The sequence below is a fragment of the Anguilla rostrata genome, chromosome 5 (assembly GCF_018555375.3).
Source record: "Anguilla rostrata isolate EN2019 chromosome 5, ASM1855537v3, whole genome shotgun sequence".
In the NCBI taxonomy this organism is placed as follows: domain Eukaryota; kingdom Metazoa; phylum Chordata; class Actinopteri; order Anguilliformes; family Anguillidae; genus Anguilla; species Anguilla rostrata.
Window position 1 is genome coordinate 24,391,827 of NC_057937.1, and position 12,214 is coordinate 24,404,040.

A 12,214-nucleotide genomic window follows, 5' to 3' on the forward strand; every position below is an offset into this window, starting at 1 on the left:
TAGACTGAACTGTCAACAACTTTGGCGATTTAATTGATAATTTTTATATGTGCGTTAAGTAAGGTGTTCTAGCACGCAATACCACTTGTGTTAAGTATTCAGAGTGCTGAATATTTTAGCACGGGCAGTGACTGTTGGAACCACTGGATTCAGAAAATAAACATATTTTCACTTAATCCTCACATCCTTGACAATATCTCTTGGCAGAACCCCCCCATAGACTGGTCCAGGTGGTGTAACAGTAGTTACTGTTACTCAGTTACTGTTGGTACTCAGTTGACTGGCATTACTGCTTACGAACCGGATATGCACTTCCTTTTGTGGGACCGAGACAAACGAGTGGTGCAAGCTAAGTGTTTATTGGGTATTGTGTATTCGATTGTGTATTCGATTTATTTGATTTATTTGTTTTTTGGTGTTTGTTTGGATTGGAGTTGGAGCAAAACGAACGAGTGGTGCTAGCAAATTGTTTGCTGGGTGCTGTGTATTTGATTAATTTGCTTTTGGGTGTTTCCTTGTTTGGATTGGGGTTGGAGTTCTCTGGAGCCTGGAGTGGAGTTTTTCTGTGGAGTTTGGAGTTCTAATATTAGTTCACGTTCTTAAAACTCATTATTATAAGCAAGATTTTTGCCGTTAAAGGAACAGAGAGGGACTTTTACCCGCTTTTTTCCCCCTTTGTTAGCACTCGGCTAGTAAGCTGGTTAGCATACTTGAGCTAACAAGGTTTTTTTGGGGGGGTTGTTTCGCCCTTTTAGAAGCAAATCCTAGCTGCCCCAGTGTTAATCTAGTGCTAACGTTAACTGTAGTATATTATAAACTAAGCGCTTTACGTTAGAAAGTTAAGAGGCTTTTCGCCTCTCCGGTTTCTACCGTTAGCTGTCCAGAGCCATCTCCTGTGTTTTTAAGCCGCAGATTGGTGTTTTTGTCTCTGTTACATATCGTTAGCAAAATAGTTTGCCTCCGTTGTTAAGTACTAACGTTAAATATAGTGGTTAGTCTAGTATTATAAGCGGATTGCAGATAAACTTTGGGTATATTTTAGCCTGTGACAAAATATTACCTAGCTTGCTAAGTACAAGGGTTTCTTTTCATTGAGTTACTGGCATTTAGCAAAAGCTAAGTTAGCTGATTAAAAATCAGATTGATTTCACAGCTGGTCGTTCTTTTGTGTATTAACTAAAAGCTTAGCTTACATTACCTGGGAAGTTAGCTAAAAGAGGCTTTTTTCCTCACCAGTTTCTACTGCTTACTGTCCGGAGCTTGGCTTGGCTGTTCATCTGTCACTGCTGTCAGTTTATTGAGCATCTTGAGAGCAAGATTTGTGTTCTCGAGAGCCAACTGGCTGAACCTTCACATAGTTTGCAATTGGAAGAGTTCCCAGAACTTAATAGCACGTCCTTTAAAGACCTGGTGTGCATGCCTAGGCCAGGGGGGGGAGGCGGGGGGGAGTCTTCAGAGCAGGCAGGGAGAGGCAGTTGGGTGACAGTAGGGCGTAAACGCAGGAAAGGGCTTGCACACCACATAGGGGCGGCATCTCCAGAGGTTGTGGTGTCCAGCCGATTCCTGCCCTTGCAGGAATTGGACCTGGCCCTTGACCCTGAGAGTGGGGGGACTGATGAGCCTCAGGGCACCCAGATGGCCACATCCTCCAGGAAAAGGGAGTTATTAATAGTGGGGGACTCAATTATTAGAGAGGTAGGCAGCATAGACTGTTCGCGTGACAAGGAGTCTCGCACGGTGTGTTGCCTGCCTGGTGCCCAGGCAGAAGACCTCCTTGAGCACGTGGACAAGCTCCTGGCCAGAGAAAAAAGGGATCCAGTTGTCATGGTTCACATATGGACCAATGACATAGGTAAGGGCAGGTTTGAGGTCCTGCAGGACAAATTTGAGGAATTAGCAGAGAAGATTAGGAGCAAAACCTCCATGGTAGTCTTCTCTGGAATTCTACCTGTACCACGTGCAATCAGAGGGAAGCAGAACTTTATCTGGAGGTTTAACACGTGGCTACAATCCTTTTGTAGGAAAGAGAGGTACAGGTTTATGGGGCACTGGGATTCCTTTTGGGACAGGAGTGAGCTGTATAAACATGATGAGCTGCACCTGAACTGGAGGGGTACCTTTGAAATTGGACCAGCATATGCTCAGGGTAACACAGGATTATTTAAATTAGGGACTTGGGGGGCAGGGAGGATAGAGAGTGTAATGGGTAGGGTTAGGGTTTTAGTAAGGGTGGCTTGGGACGGTGGGGAGTGAGGGAACAGGAGAGGATGTGTAGAAACTATAGTCTGAAATGTCTTTGTTTAAATGCTAGAAGTATAAAAAACAAATATTTGGAAATTGAGGCTATTAATGGTAAGGGCTATGACATAGTAGGGATTACAGAGACATGGCTGGGGGAAGAGGATGGGGATGAATATAATATAGAAGAGTATAAAATTATTAGGAAAGATAGATCCAGTATGAGAGGTGGGGGTGTGGCTCTATATGTTAAAGATAATCTGAATGTGCAAGAAATTCCAGAAATTGACCAGCTCATGCCTAGTGAGGATATCTGGATTAAGCTCATAGGGGAAGATGAGAAGGGGCTTAACATAGGAGTGTGTTACCGACCGCCCGCTTCAGATAGTAGTGTGAATACAATGCTCTTTGAAAATATAAAACAGGCATGCAGAGGAGGTGAGACTATTATTATGGGCAACTTCAATTACCCCAGTATTAATTGGGAATTGGTGACAGGACAAGGAAAGGGAGGAGGAAATTTTAGATGTTATAAAATCTGCTCACTACGCTCCAGCAGAACATCACTGCAGGTTGCAGAGAGGAAGTGGAGAAAATCCCGATCCTCTGATGACCTGACCGCATACCATACCCTGCTGGCGACTTTTACATCTGCCCTCACGTCTGCAAAAGCCTCTTTTTTCCAATCCAAGATCAGCGCGTGTCTCTAATCCACGTAAACTATTCTCCACCTTCTCTTCCCTCCTCATTCCTCCTCCACCCCCACCTCCCTCTTCCCTCTCCGCAGATGACTTTCTGGCCGCCTTTGAAGGAAAGGTGGCTACAATCCTTCACCCATCCAGTGAGCCCCCCAACCCCCCAGGACAACCCCACAGCCACACTGACCTCCTTTGAAATGCTGGAGGACTCCGATGTATTACAACTCATCACCTCTCATCGCGCAACCACCTGTCCACTTGACCCCATCCCATCTAAAGTTCTCCAATCTATCTCCAGCGAGCTCCTTCCCTATCTGTCTTCCATTGTTAATTCCTCTCTCTCCTCTGGTCATGTTCCCTCTGTTTTTAAGATGGCTCGTGTTACCCCACTACTCAAAAAACCCACCTTAGACCCTTATTAGATAGAAATAAGTAATTGTACCTTACTGAACCCGTGTTCAGCAGTTGTCTACGATCATGAAAATGCACTTTTTGTACGTCGCTTTGGATAAAAGCGTCTGCTAAATGAATGTAATGTAATGTAATAAATAACCTGTCTTTAGCACAGTATGTCAGACAGCCTACAAGAGGAAAATCAATTCCAGATCTGGTGTTATGTAATAACTCTGACAGAATTTGTAGTATAGAGGTAATGATACCACTTGGGACAAGTGATCATTCCACAATTAAGTTTGATGTATTTTGGCAAACTAAGAGGGCTCCATCTAACTCCAGGATTTTAAATTTTAGGCAGGCCAACTTTAAAAAGATGCGATCGGAATCAAGTAAGGTAGACTGGGTGCAACTTCTTGATTGCAGGACTGTGAATGAAAAGTGGGGCAGGTTCAAAAGGGTTGTACTTGATGCTCAGTGTAAATTCATTCCAAAGGTGCATAAAAGTAAGTTGAAAAAGCAGTCTCCACAGTGGATGAATAAAGCTATACGGAAGAGTTTGAGGGAAAAGAATAAACTGTTTAAGATATATAAAAATGACAGTACTGGGAGTAATAAGGCTGAATATTGTAATATGCGTTCTAAGGTTAAAAAATACCTAAGGGTAGCCAAAAGGCTCTATGAAAATCAAATTGCAAATGATGTTAAAAGTAATCCTAAACGTTTCTTTCAATACTGCAATAGGAAAAGGAAAGTTAAAGAGGAAGTTAAGGGCATTAAAAATAATGACGGAGCACTTATTTATAAAAATAAGGATATTGCGGGTGCCCTAAATGGCTACTTTGTTGAGAGTTTTACCAGAGAAGAGATTACTAATAGGCCTGGAAGGCGTATTCAATACTCAGAATGCCTTGGCAGATATTGAGGGGGGGATATAGAAGTATTAGATAAATTACATAAACTAAAGACAAATAAAGCAGCAGGCCCTGATGGCATATACCCAAGGGTACTAAAGGAGTTAAGGGAGATCATTTTTAAACCACTGGCAAGTATTTTTATACAGTCTTTATAAACTGGAGAAATACCGAATGACTGGAAACAGGGTATTGTAATACCAATATATAAAAAAAAGGGGACCATACTGATCCAGGAAACTACAGGCCTGTCAGTTTAACTTGAATCACATGTAAAATACTTGAATCTATCATTAGAGACAAATTAGAATTATTTCTTGAAAATAATAACATCCTAAGGGATAGCCAACATGGTTTCTGCAAGGAAAGGTCATGCCTGACAAACCTTCTGACATTCTTTAAGGAAGCTACCAAGTGTCTGGATGGGAGCAAGGCTTATGATATTATATACTTAGATTTCCAAAGGGCATTTGATAAGGTGCCACATAACAAACTCATTATCAAAATGAGGACAGTAGGAATTACAGGAGGCATTTCATAGTGGGTTCGGAACTGGTTACAGGATAGAACACAAAGGGTAGTAGGAGGGATATTATCTGAGCAGGGTATTGTGGGAAGTGGAGTTCCACAGGGATCGGTGCTGGGTCCACTGCTCTTCCTCATTTACATAAATGACCTTGACACGGACATTGAAAGTACACTGGTTAAATTTGCAGATGATACAAACCTGAGAGGTTTAGCCAGCAGTTTGGAATCCACTAAAGTAATCTAAGAAGATTTAAACAGAATCCAGAAGTGGGCAGAAACCTGGCAAATGAAATTCAATATATGTAAATGTAAAGTTCTACATGTGGGGAATAAAAACATAGGGCAGGATTACTTTATGGGTGGTACAAAATTAGAATGTGCACATGTAGAAAAATACTTGGGAGTAATAGTTAATCAAAGCATATCAGGGTCTGGTCAATGTGCTGTAGCAGTAAAAAAAAGTCAACAGGATGCTGGGATACATAGCCAAGTATTGAGTATAAATCTAAGGAAATCATACTCACCCTATACAATACCCTTGTCAGACCACACTTAAAATATTGTGTGCAGTTCTGGGGACTGTACTACAAGAAAGATATAGAGGCGCTGGAAAAGGTCCAAAAACGGGCAACCAGATTGATTCTGGGTATAAAAGATAAGTGTTATGAGGAAAGGCTTGAGATGCTTGGACTTTTCAAGCTTAGTAAAAGGAGACTTAGGGGTGATTTAATTGAGACTTTTAAATTCATTAAAGGGATTAACAAAGTGAACTACAGGAAATTATTCAAGTTGAGTTCAGTTAGCAGAACGAGGGGGCATAAATGGAAACTGGCAAAGGGTAAATTTCACACAGGCGTTAGGAAATATTTTTTCACACAGAGAGTGGTCAATGGTTGGAATAGCTTGCCTGGACATGTAGTGGAGGCAGAAACACTGGGGGTATTCAAGGCCCGGCTTGATACAGTGTTAGATACTATTTAGCTTGTAGGTAAACTAAGCATTAAGTAGCCTACCGTTTAGTGGTAGGAATTGACGAGCAGTGTTGGGCTGAATTGCCTGTTCTCGTCTTATGTTATGTTATGTTATGTTATGTGTACATTATGGAGCAAACAGGACAGAAACCCAGGGACCTCCAAGCACCAGGAGATGAAGAGGCCTAGGCTGCAGTTGGAGTGGCCCTCTGGTTGGTGTGCCCAGATCAGAAACTTAACCGGCGTGGCAGCTGTGAGGACTATGGACACCACTGGCACTAGTACCCCATACCCCTCTGCATTACCCTGCACATGCTACTGCTGAGGGTGAAGGAAGAAAGGGAGGTGCTCCCGCCAGGTTATGTATGGCAATCCACCACGACAGCCCAGCCACAGCCAACCCACACACTCCAGGCATCCAGTGCTTTCTGTTAAAAAGCTAAGCATTTAGGTGTCACTCAAAATCACTCCTATGTCCCTGGTTTAAACTATTAAATTAAATAAATTCCTTAAAGGACATGCTACTCTACCAATTGTGAACTGTGGAGTCCAGCAAGCTCTGGCTCTCAAGATCAAGAATCTTGCTCTCGAGGTGCTTAACCAGTTGGCAACAGATGAACTCCCCCTGGAAATCACTTTCTATAAGCGCAATCATCCTGCAACCACATTTGCTATGTTTTTACCCCTTAACTATCGCCTTATCTCTCATTAAGCTGAGTAAGTTACTGCCAAGATGGAGATACCAAGACCACAACTTAAATATACGCTGGTGGCTCCGGACAACTAGCAGCAGAAACTGGAGAGAAAAAAAATAAGGCAGTTGAAACTATCTAAGAATTAAATGAATTACACAAAAAAGAACTACCAGGTGTGGAAGCAATGGGATTATAATCAACTACCTTAGCTAGCTATTACTAAATAGCAATAACTGAAGAAACCCTTTTACTATCTAATATTATATTTAGCTATATTTCAGGACAAAATACGACCAAAATTTATCCAGAATCAGATGATCTATCAGATGAGGGGGGTGCAATTGCAATTGCACCCCCTCCCCCCAACTCATAAAGAAAACAATATATCTACATATAACATTATAAAAAGAATTGAGTCAGGATGAAGCATCCCTAACAGACACAGGCAACATTTCAGGCAATTCAGCAGTGCAACCTGCAGAGCAAGATCCTATTCTTGGTTTAGGAAACTGCTTAAATATCGTGGCTCTTCCATGGCCTCCTCCAGAGTTGTTATGATCTGTTGGACAGATGATGCAGGGTTTTTCTTAATTATGGTGAGAATTCTTTGGTCATCAACTGTAGAGGTCTTCCTAAGCCTACCAGGCCCTTTGTGATTACTGAGCTCATCGGTGCTGTCTTTCTTCTTAATGATGTTCCAAAAAGTTGATTTTGTTCGGTCTAAGGTTATGTCTCTGACTGTTTTGTTTTTCATATTTCTCAGCCTCATAATAGTTTCCTTGGCTTTCATTGGCACAATTGTGGTCCTCATGTTGACAAATGCCAATTACAGATTCCAAAGGCAATCAAAAGCCTAGAATCAAGACTAGATACTGAAAGCTGTCTTATAATCTTATAACTGCACTAAGGAAGCAACGGAACACACCTGGCTAATCAGAAACACCTATGAAGCCATTTGTCCCCACCATTATGGTCCCCTGAAATGGAAGGTTTGTGTATAGAAAGTGCTGTAATTTCTCTATGGTGAAAGCAAAATGTATAAAAAATACACTTCAATAAAAGCTGAGATTGTGCACTTTAACCACATGAATCTAAAATTGTGGAGTACAGAGCCAAATTAAGAAAAAAATATGTCTTTCTCCCAAATGTGATGGAGCTCACTGTATATCTAATTTGCTTGAATATGAGCACATTTTTGAGAGCTCAGGCTAGGCTAAGCTTAGCCACGTAAGCAAAAAAAGCAGTTGTGTGTGTGCGTGTCCAGGCATGCGTGTCTGGTTATGGTGAGGTCAGTTGGAAGGGCCGAGAAATTGCCTGTGCCTATGTCACTGTATGGGCTTAAACCAATCCAGGACCAATGTATAGTCTTTATTGCATCAGAGGGGGTTTGTAGTTTGTAGTTTGAGTGAATTTTATTTACACCTCTGAAAGAGCTAGAACCCAAACTTGCAGGTTGCCAAAAATTAATTTAATTCAAGGTTTAAAAAAAAATCTGATTCACACTTAGGGCTATAGATCCAGTTCACTACAAGGGTTGCCAATTGTATTCACACTTCGGACTAAAAATCAAATTCAATTTAAGGGCTGAAAATCAGACATAAACTGACCTATACTTTTTAGAAACTGTTAATTCAGTGTATATTTTCAGTTGGCCCAGACAGTTTCTTTTTAGTTATATTTTAAATGAAGGATATAGTAGATATTTTTTATTTCTGACAATGTTCTGCCTTCACAATGGCAAATAACAAGGCAAGAAATTGCACTTCACCTAACACAAAAGCAGGCTACACAGTGACATTATGCCTCCAGATGTTATAAATATGTTTCTGATTAAAAACATGCTTTCAATGTACAAAAATGGCTAGTTACTCGCACATACAAGGCACTGTCTATAAGTCATTAATTTAAACTGCCAAAATCAAAAGTATTGATATCAAGAAACAATATCCGCTATCTTAGCTCACTCAAATTAAACATGCTGTTTGAGCCAATATTGTTTCTTGTCAATAACTAGGTAACTAGGATGAACCATCACTCAGTATCAGATGTTATCAGCCCAAACACACTAGCAGTATGTGTATTTTAGAGCTCATTTAGGCTATTTTTTAACACTAAGAAATACAACTGATTTTGTTCCGATAACTCCCTAGCCCCTTACTTTGTACTGTAAAATCCTTTATTAAGATAAAGTTGCTAGTCATTTTGGGGGCTTTGTGTCAGCACATGGAACTCTGGGCTTCAGTTCCCACAAAAAAAGTTTTCCTTTCTTTCAATAAAACCTTTGATCTTGGAAGGACAGACCAGTTTTATTTGGAGGCATAATTGATAGTATTTTCAAATGAGTAAACATCCTAGTCTCACTTATTTTGATAGCAAATTTCTGAAGCAAAACTTGCATTCCTCCATGCATATAACTTGCCCTTTAGATCAATTTACCTGAAAAGCTTCCACATTATCTTTTTTTTATATGATGGAATAAAAAGTAAAAAAAAGCAAAAATAGCATGTGAAAGAAGAATAAAGAAATGAAATATACGACTTTGCCTTCAGATGCTATAAAATCGCAAAAAGACAGGCCAATCAAATTCCATTTAAAATAACAATGAGGCTTTGGAAATATTTTCCTTATTTTGTATCTTTTGTATCATTTGGTTCTTTTTTAAGAGGGATTTTTAAAGAGAAAATAATAACTCAATATTAATCTCTGCTGGTTGATCTTTCAGATATGACATTATAAAAATAACCACATTAGCCATAGAAAACTGAGAATGGATACAGTAAAACTATACAATGTGAAGTGTATTGTGAAGTGTATTTCTGTTTAACAGCACTGGGTCTAAAAACATGAGCAATGGCAGAAAACTGTCTCTTTACCTTTTGTTTATCTTCATTGCGGTTCTTACCTTCAGCATCTCTTTATATTTTCCCATTTCTGAGTGGGCAGTGATGAGACAGCCCAGCACCCGGAACTTCCCTCCAGGGTCCGATGTCTTCTCCAGCACCCTCACCCACACATGCAAGGCCTGCTCTGTCTGGTTAGACTGGTACAGGCGTAAACCTTTTTCAATCTGCTGCTTAGTTTGGTCCTGGCCCATCTCTGCTATGAAGAGCCACATAAACGTATTCATCCACTCAAATGTGACAGAGGGAAATATACGGTGCTGAGCAGCCTTCACAAACCCAATGTCTGTTTTAAGCTCAAACAGACTAACGAGAAATCAGGTCTTTCAGTCTGAGGCAATTTATAGTCAACATTTAGTCTCCTTGCAGTTTTGGGGGAAAGTTGGGTAAGAGCGCAGAAAAGTCCCTGAAAACAGTGTACGGGGCTTGCGATGAATCTTCAAACGGCACAGGATAAAAGCATGTCCCCAAAGCACTAGCTTTCCAGAATGGCTGCTCTCTCCACACCCTGACTGCAGGAATTCCATCCACCAGTCTCCACACCAACACAGCAACAGCTGGCACTGTCACTCTGAGCCATGTGTCACTGCAGGAATCTGGCCCTGCCCTCTGGTAGTTCCAAGGTCACAAAAGGAGGGCCCTACTGATTCACCCTCTGTCCAATCCCCACTCCATGCCCCAATACCATTCATAAAGCCACACCCAAAGCCCTCCCATAACAAACCACTAGACACTACCTATTTTCAAAGACAGCCAGAGCATTGTAAAAATGAAGGGGGAGGTAACAGGGTAAGCAGACTGTTTCACAAGCCTTTAGGAAGCAGTCATTAAAGAGAATAATTTCTTTGGTTGGGCCTTATGCACAGGGAAATGCATCCCCCTCCTCCCTGGGAAGATAATCTCAGAATAGTTCATAAAGGCTTACATGTTACAAGTCTTGGGTTACAGTGACAGAGCCTTTAGATGTATATCAGTAGGATCATTTCCACTCCCTAGTGTGAGGTTTTTCCCTTCAGTCCCCACCAGGATACAAATGCTTTAATCTTTCCATTCATCAGATTGTTCATCTTTAACCAAGATTCCCAAAATTCATTATACTTTTTCAATATAGCAGAAACAATGCAACTAACAATAAATGTAACTCAGCTCAAATATGCATGTAGCAGGGACACTCCATTTACACACAGAATGGCATATATTTAGTGTATGAGAAGACAGCTGAATGCTGTATCCTGCAGCTGTCTAAGGCTCAGTAACCATGTGGTATCTATAAGAGACATCAAACGACAAACATTGCTATTCTCATTTACACACACAGGTGGCAGGAGACACCAGGCCTGGAAGCATCCGTTCACCAGAACATCACGCAGTCATTCTTATTCAATTAAATGTACTGGAATATCAAAACACATATACTATCCACATTATTCTATAATATCACTCTCAATAAATGGCACCATATTGATTTAGGAGCACTTCAGCAGTGTGGGTGACATTGAAGGGCAGCAGCACTGTTCACTGGAAAATGTCAGCCAAACCCAACGCTAGATAGATGGACATCAACCAAAAATAATAACAATTAAAGCCGCAAGCGGCGTTGGGAGGGGTCCAAGCATTGGCACCATCGCGCCCCCTATTGAACGATTTTAAAATGGCTCTGTCCTCATGATCATATGCCTTCACCCAACATATCTACTGAATATCATGATGATCGTATAAAATATTGACGACTTATGGCCAATTTTGTGCTAAGAGACGCTGTCGGATGACTTAGTTACGTCGCCATGGATGTGTCCTGGCCACTTCCCGTAAAGGCCTTTACTATGTCGTAACACTTAGATGGCATGTCGTAACACTTAGATGGTCCGCCGTGTATGCACAGCTGCAGTGTTTCTGCGCCGCAACTAAAAAAGGCGTCACACTAGTGTTGTCACGATACCAAAATTTTGACTTTGATACCGATACCAGGTGTAGTATCACGATAATTGATACTGAAACGATACTGATTCAATACTCGGTACCTAACGATACTGAAATTACCTTAATAGATCAGAAACATAATGTCCACAAGGGATGACCTCATTTTCGAATTCACGGTTTATTAAAAACCCGGTTTATTAACAACCTTTAAGTTGAAGCCTGTTCAACATATCAATAAGCATATGACTATAGCGTTACAGCACTAAACCATAGAAAACTATATTAAATATATTTCAAAAATTAAACAATTGTAAAGTAAATTATCTGTAAACAGGTCTTATATCTAAAAACAGCACATTTCAATAACAATACAGCATCTTCCTATAATAAAATATTTACAAATTAGAACAGCTATTGCTACTGAAGTGAACTGAGTCTAAGCTTGCGCTGTATCAACCACGAAAAAATACACAAGCGCAGGTCACCTCACTTGCCAACCTTAGTTGCTACTGCCATCTAGCGAAGATTCTGACAAATCATAACTTTTCATCCTCTCAATCGGTAATGCGGGAGACACATGTCCCTGGCTTTTACATTTGACGCAAAACTACCGAACGTCGGAAAATTCTAATACCGAACCGTTTCTTTTTTTTTTTTTTTTTTTAAGTACCGAAAAAGTGCTGAAGTGTCGGTGTACTGTGCAACACTACGTCAGACACATATACCAATCCATTGCTCAGCTTAGCAGAGAATGCACATTTCAGAGCGCCTCAGAGACAGATAGGATAATAATACATATTTCATATAGCCTAATAAATACGACATTAAAAAAAACGAAACGAAAAATCAACTGGACATTCCTGCTAGCATGCGTGCTGCCCGAAGAATACCTTATTATTTATTTAGACATTGGCAGACTACAGCATTTGCGTCTGTAACTGCAGCGAGAAACTGCAG

The 12,214-nt window shown here is 40.7% G+C and overlaps 1 protein-coding gene across 2 annotated transcripts in view; it reads right to left on the reverse strand.

Annotated features, from left to right (window-relative positions):
• rapsn (receptor-associated protein of the synapse, 43kD) overlaps positions 1 to 10,876 on the reverse strand; it is a 256,201-nt gene extending 245,325 nt beyond the window's left edge. For both annotated transcript variants that reach the window (XM_064337941.1, XM_064337940.1), the window contains exon 1: positions 9,340 to 10,876. In XM_064337941.1, the coding sequence (XP_064194011.1) occupies positions 9,340 to 9,564 (225 nt within the window). In that variant the 5' untranslated portion in view covers positions 9,565 to 10,876. The remainder of the gene's footprint in view (positions 1 to 9,339) is intronic.
• Between the last annotated feature and the right edge of the window lie 1,338 nt (positions 10,877 to 12,214).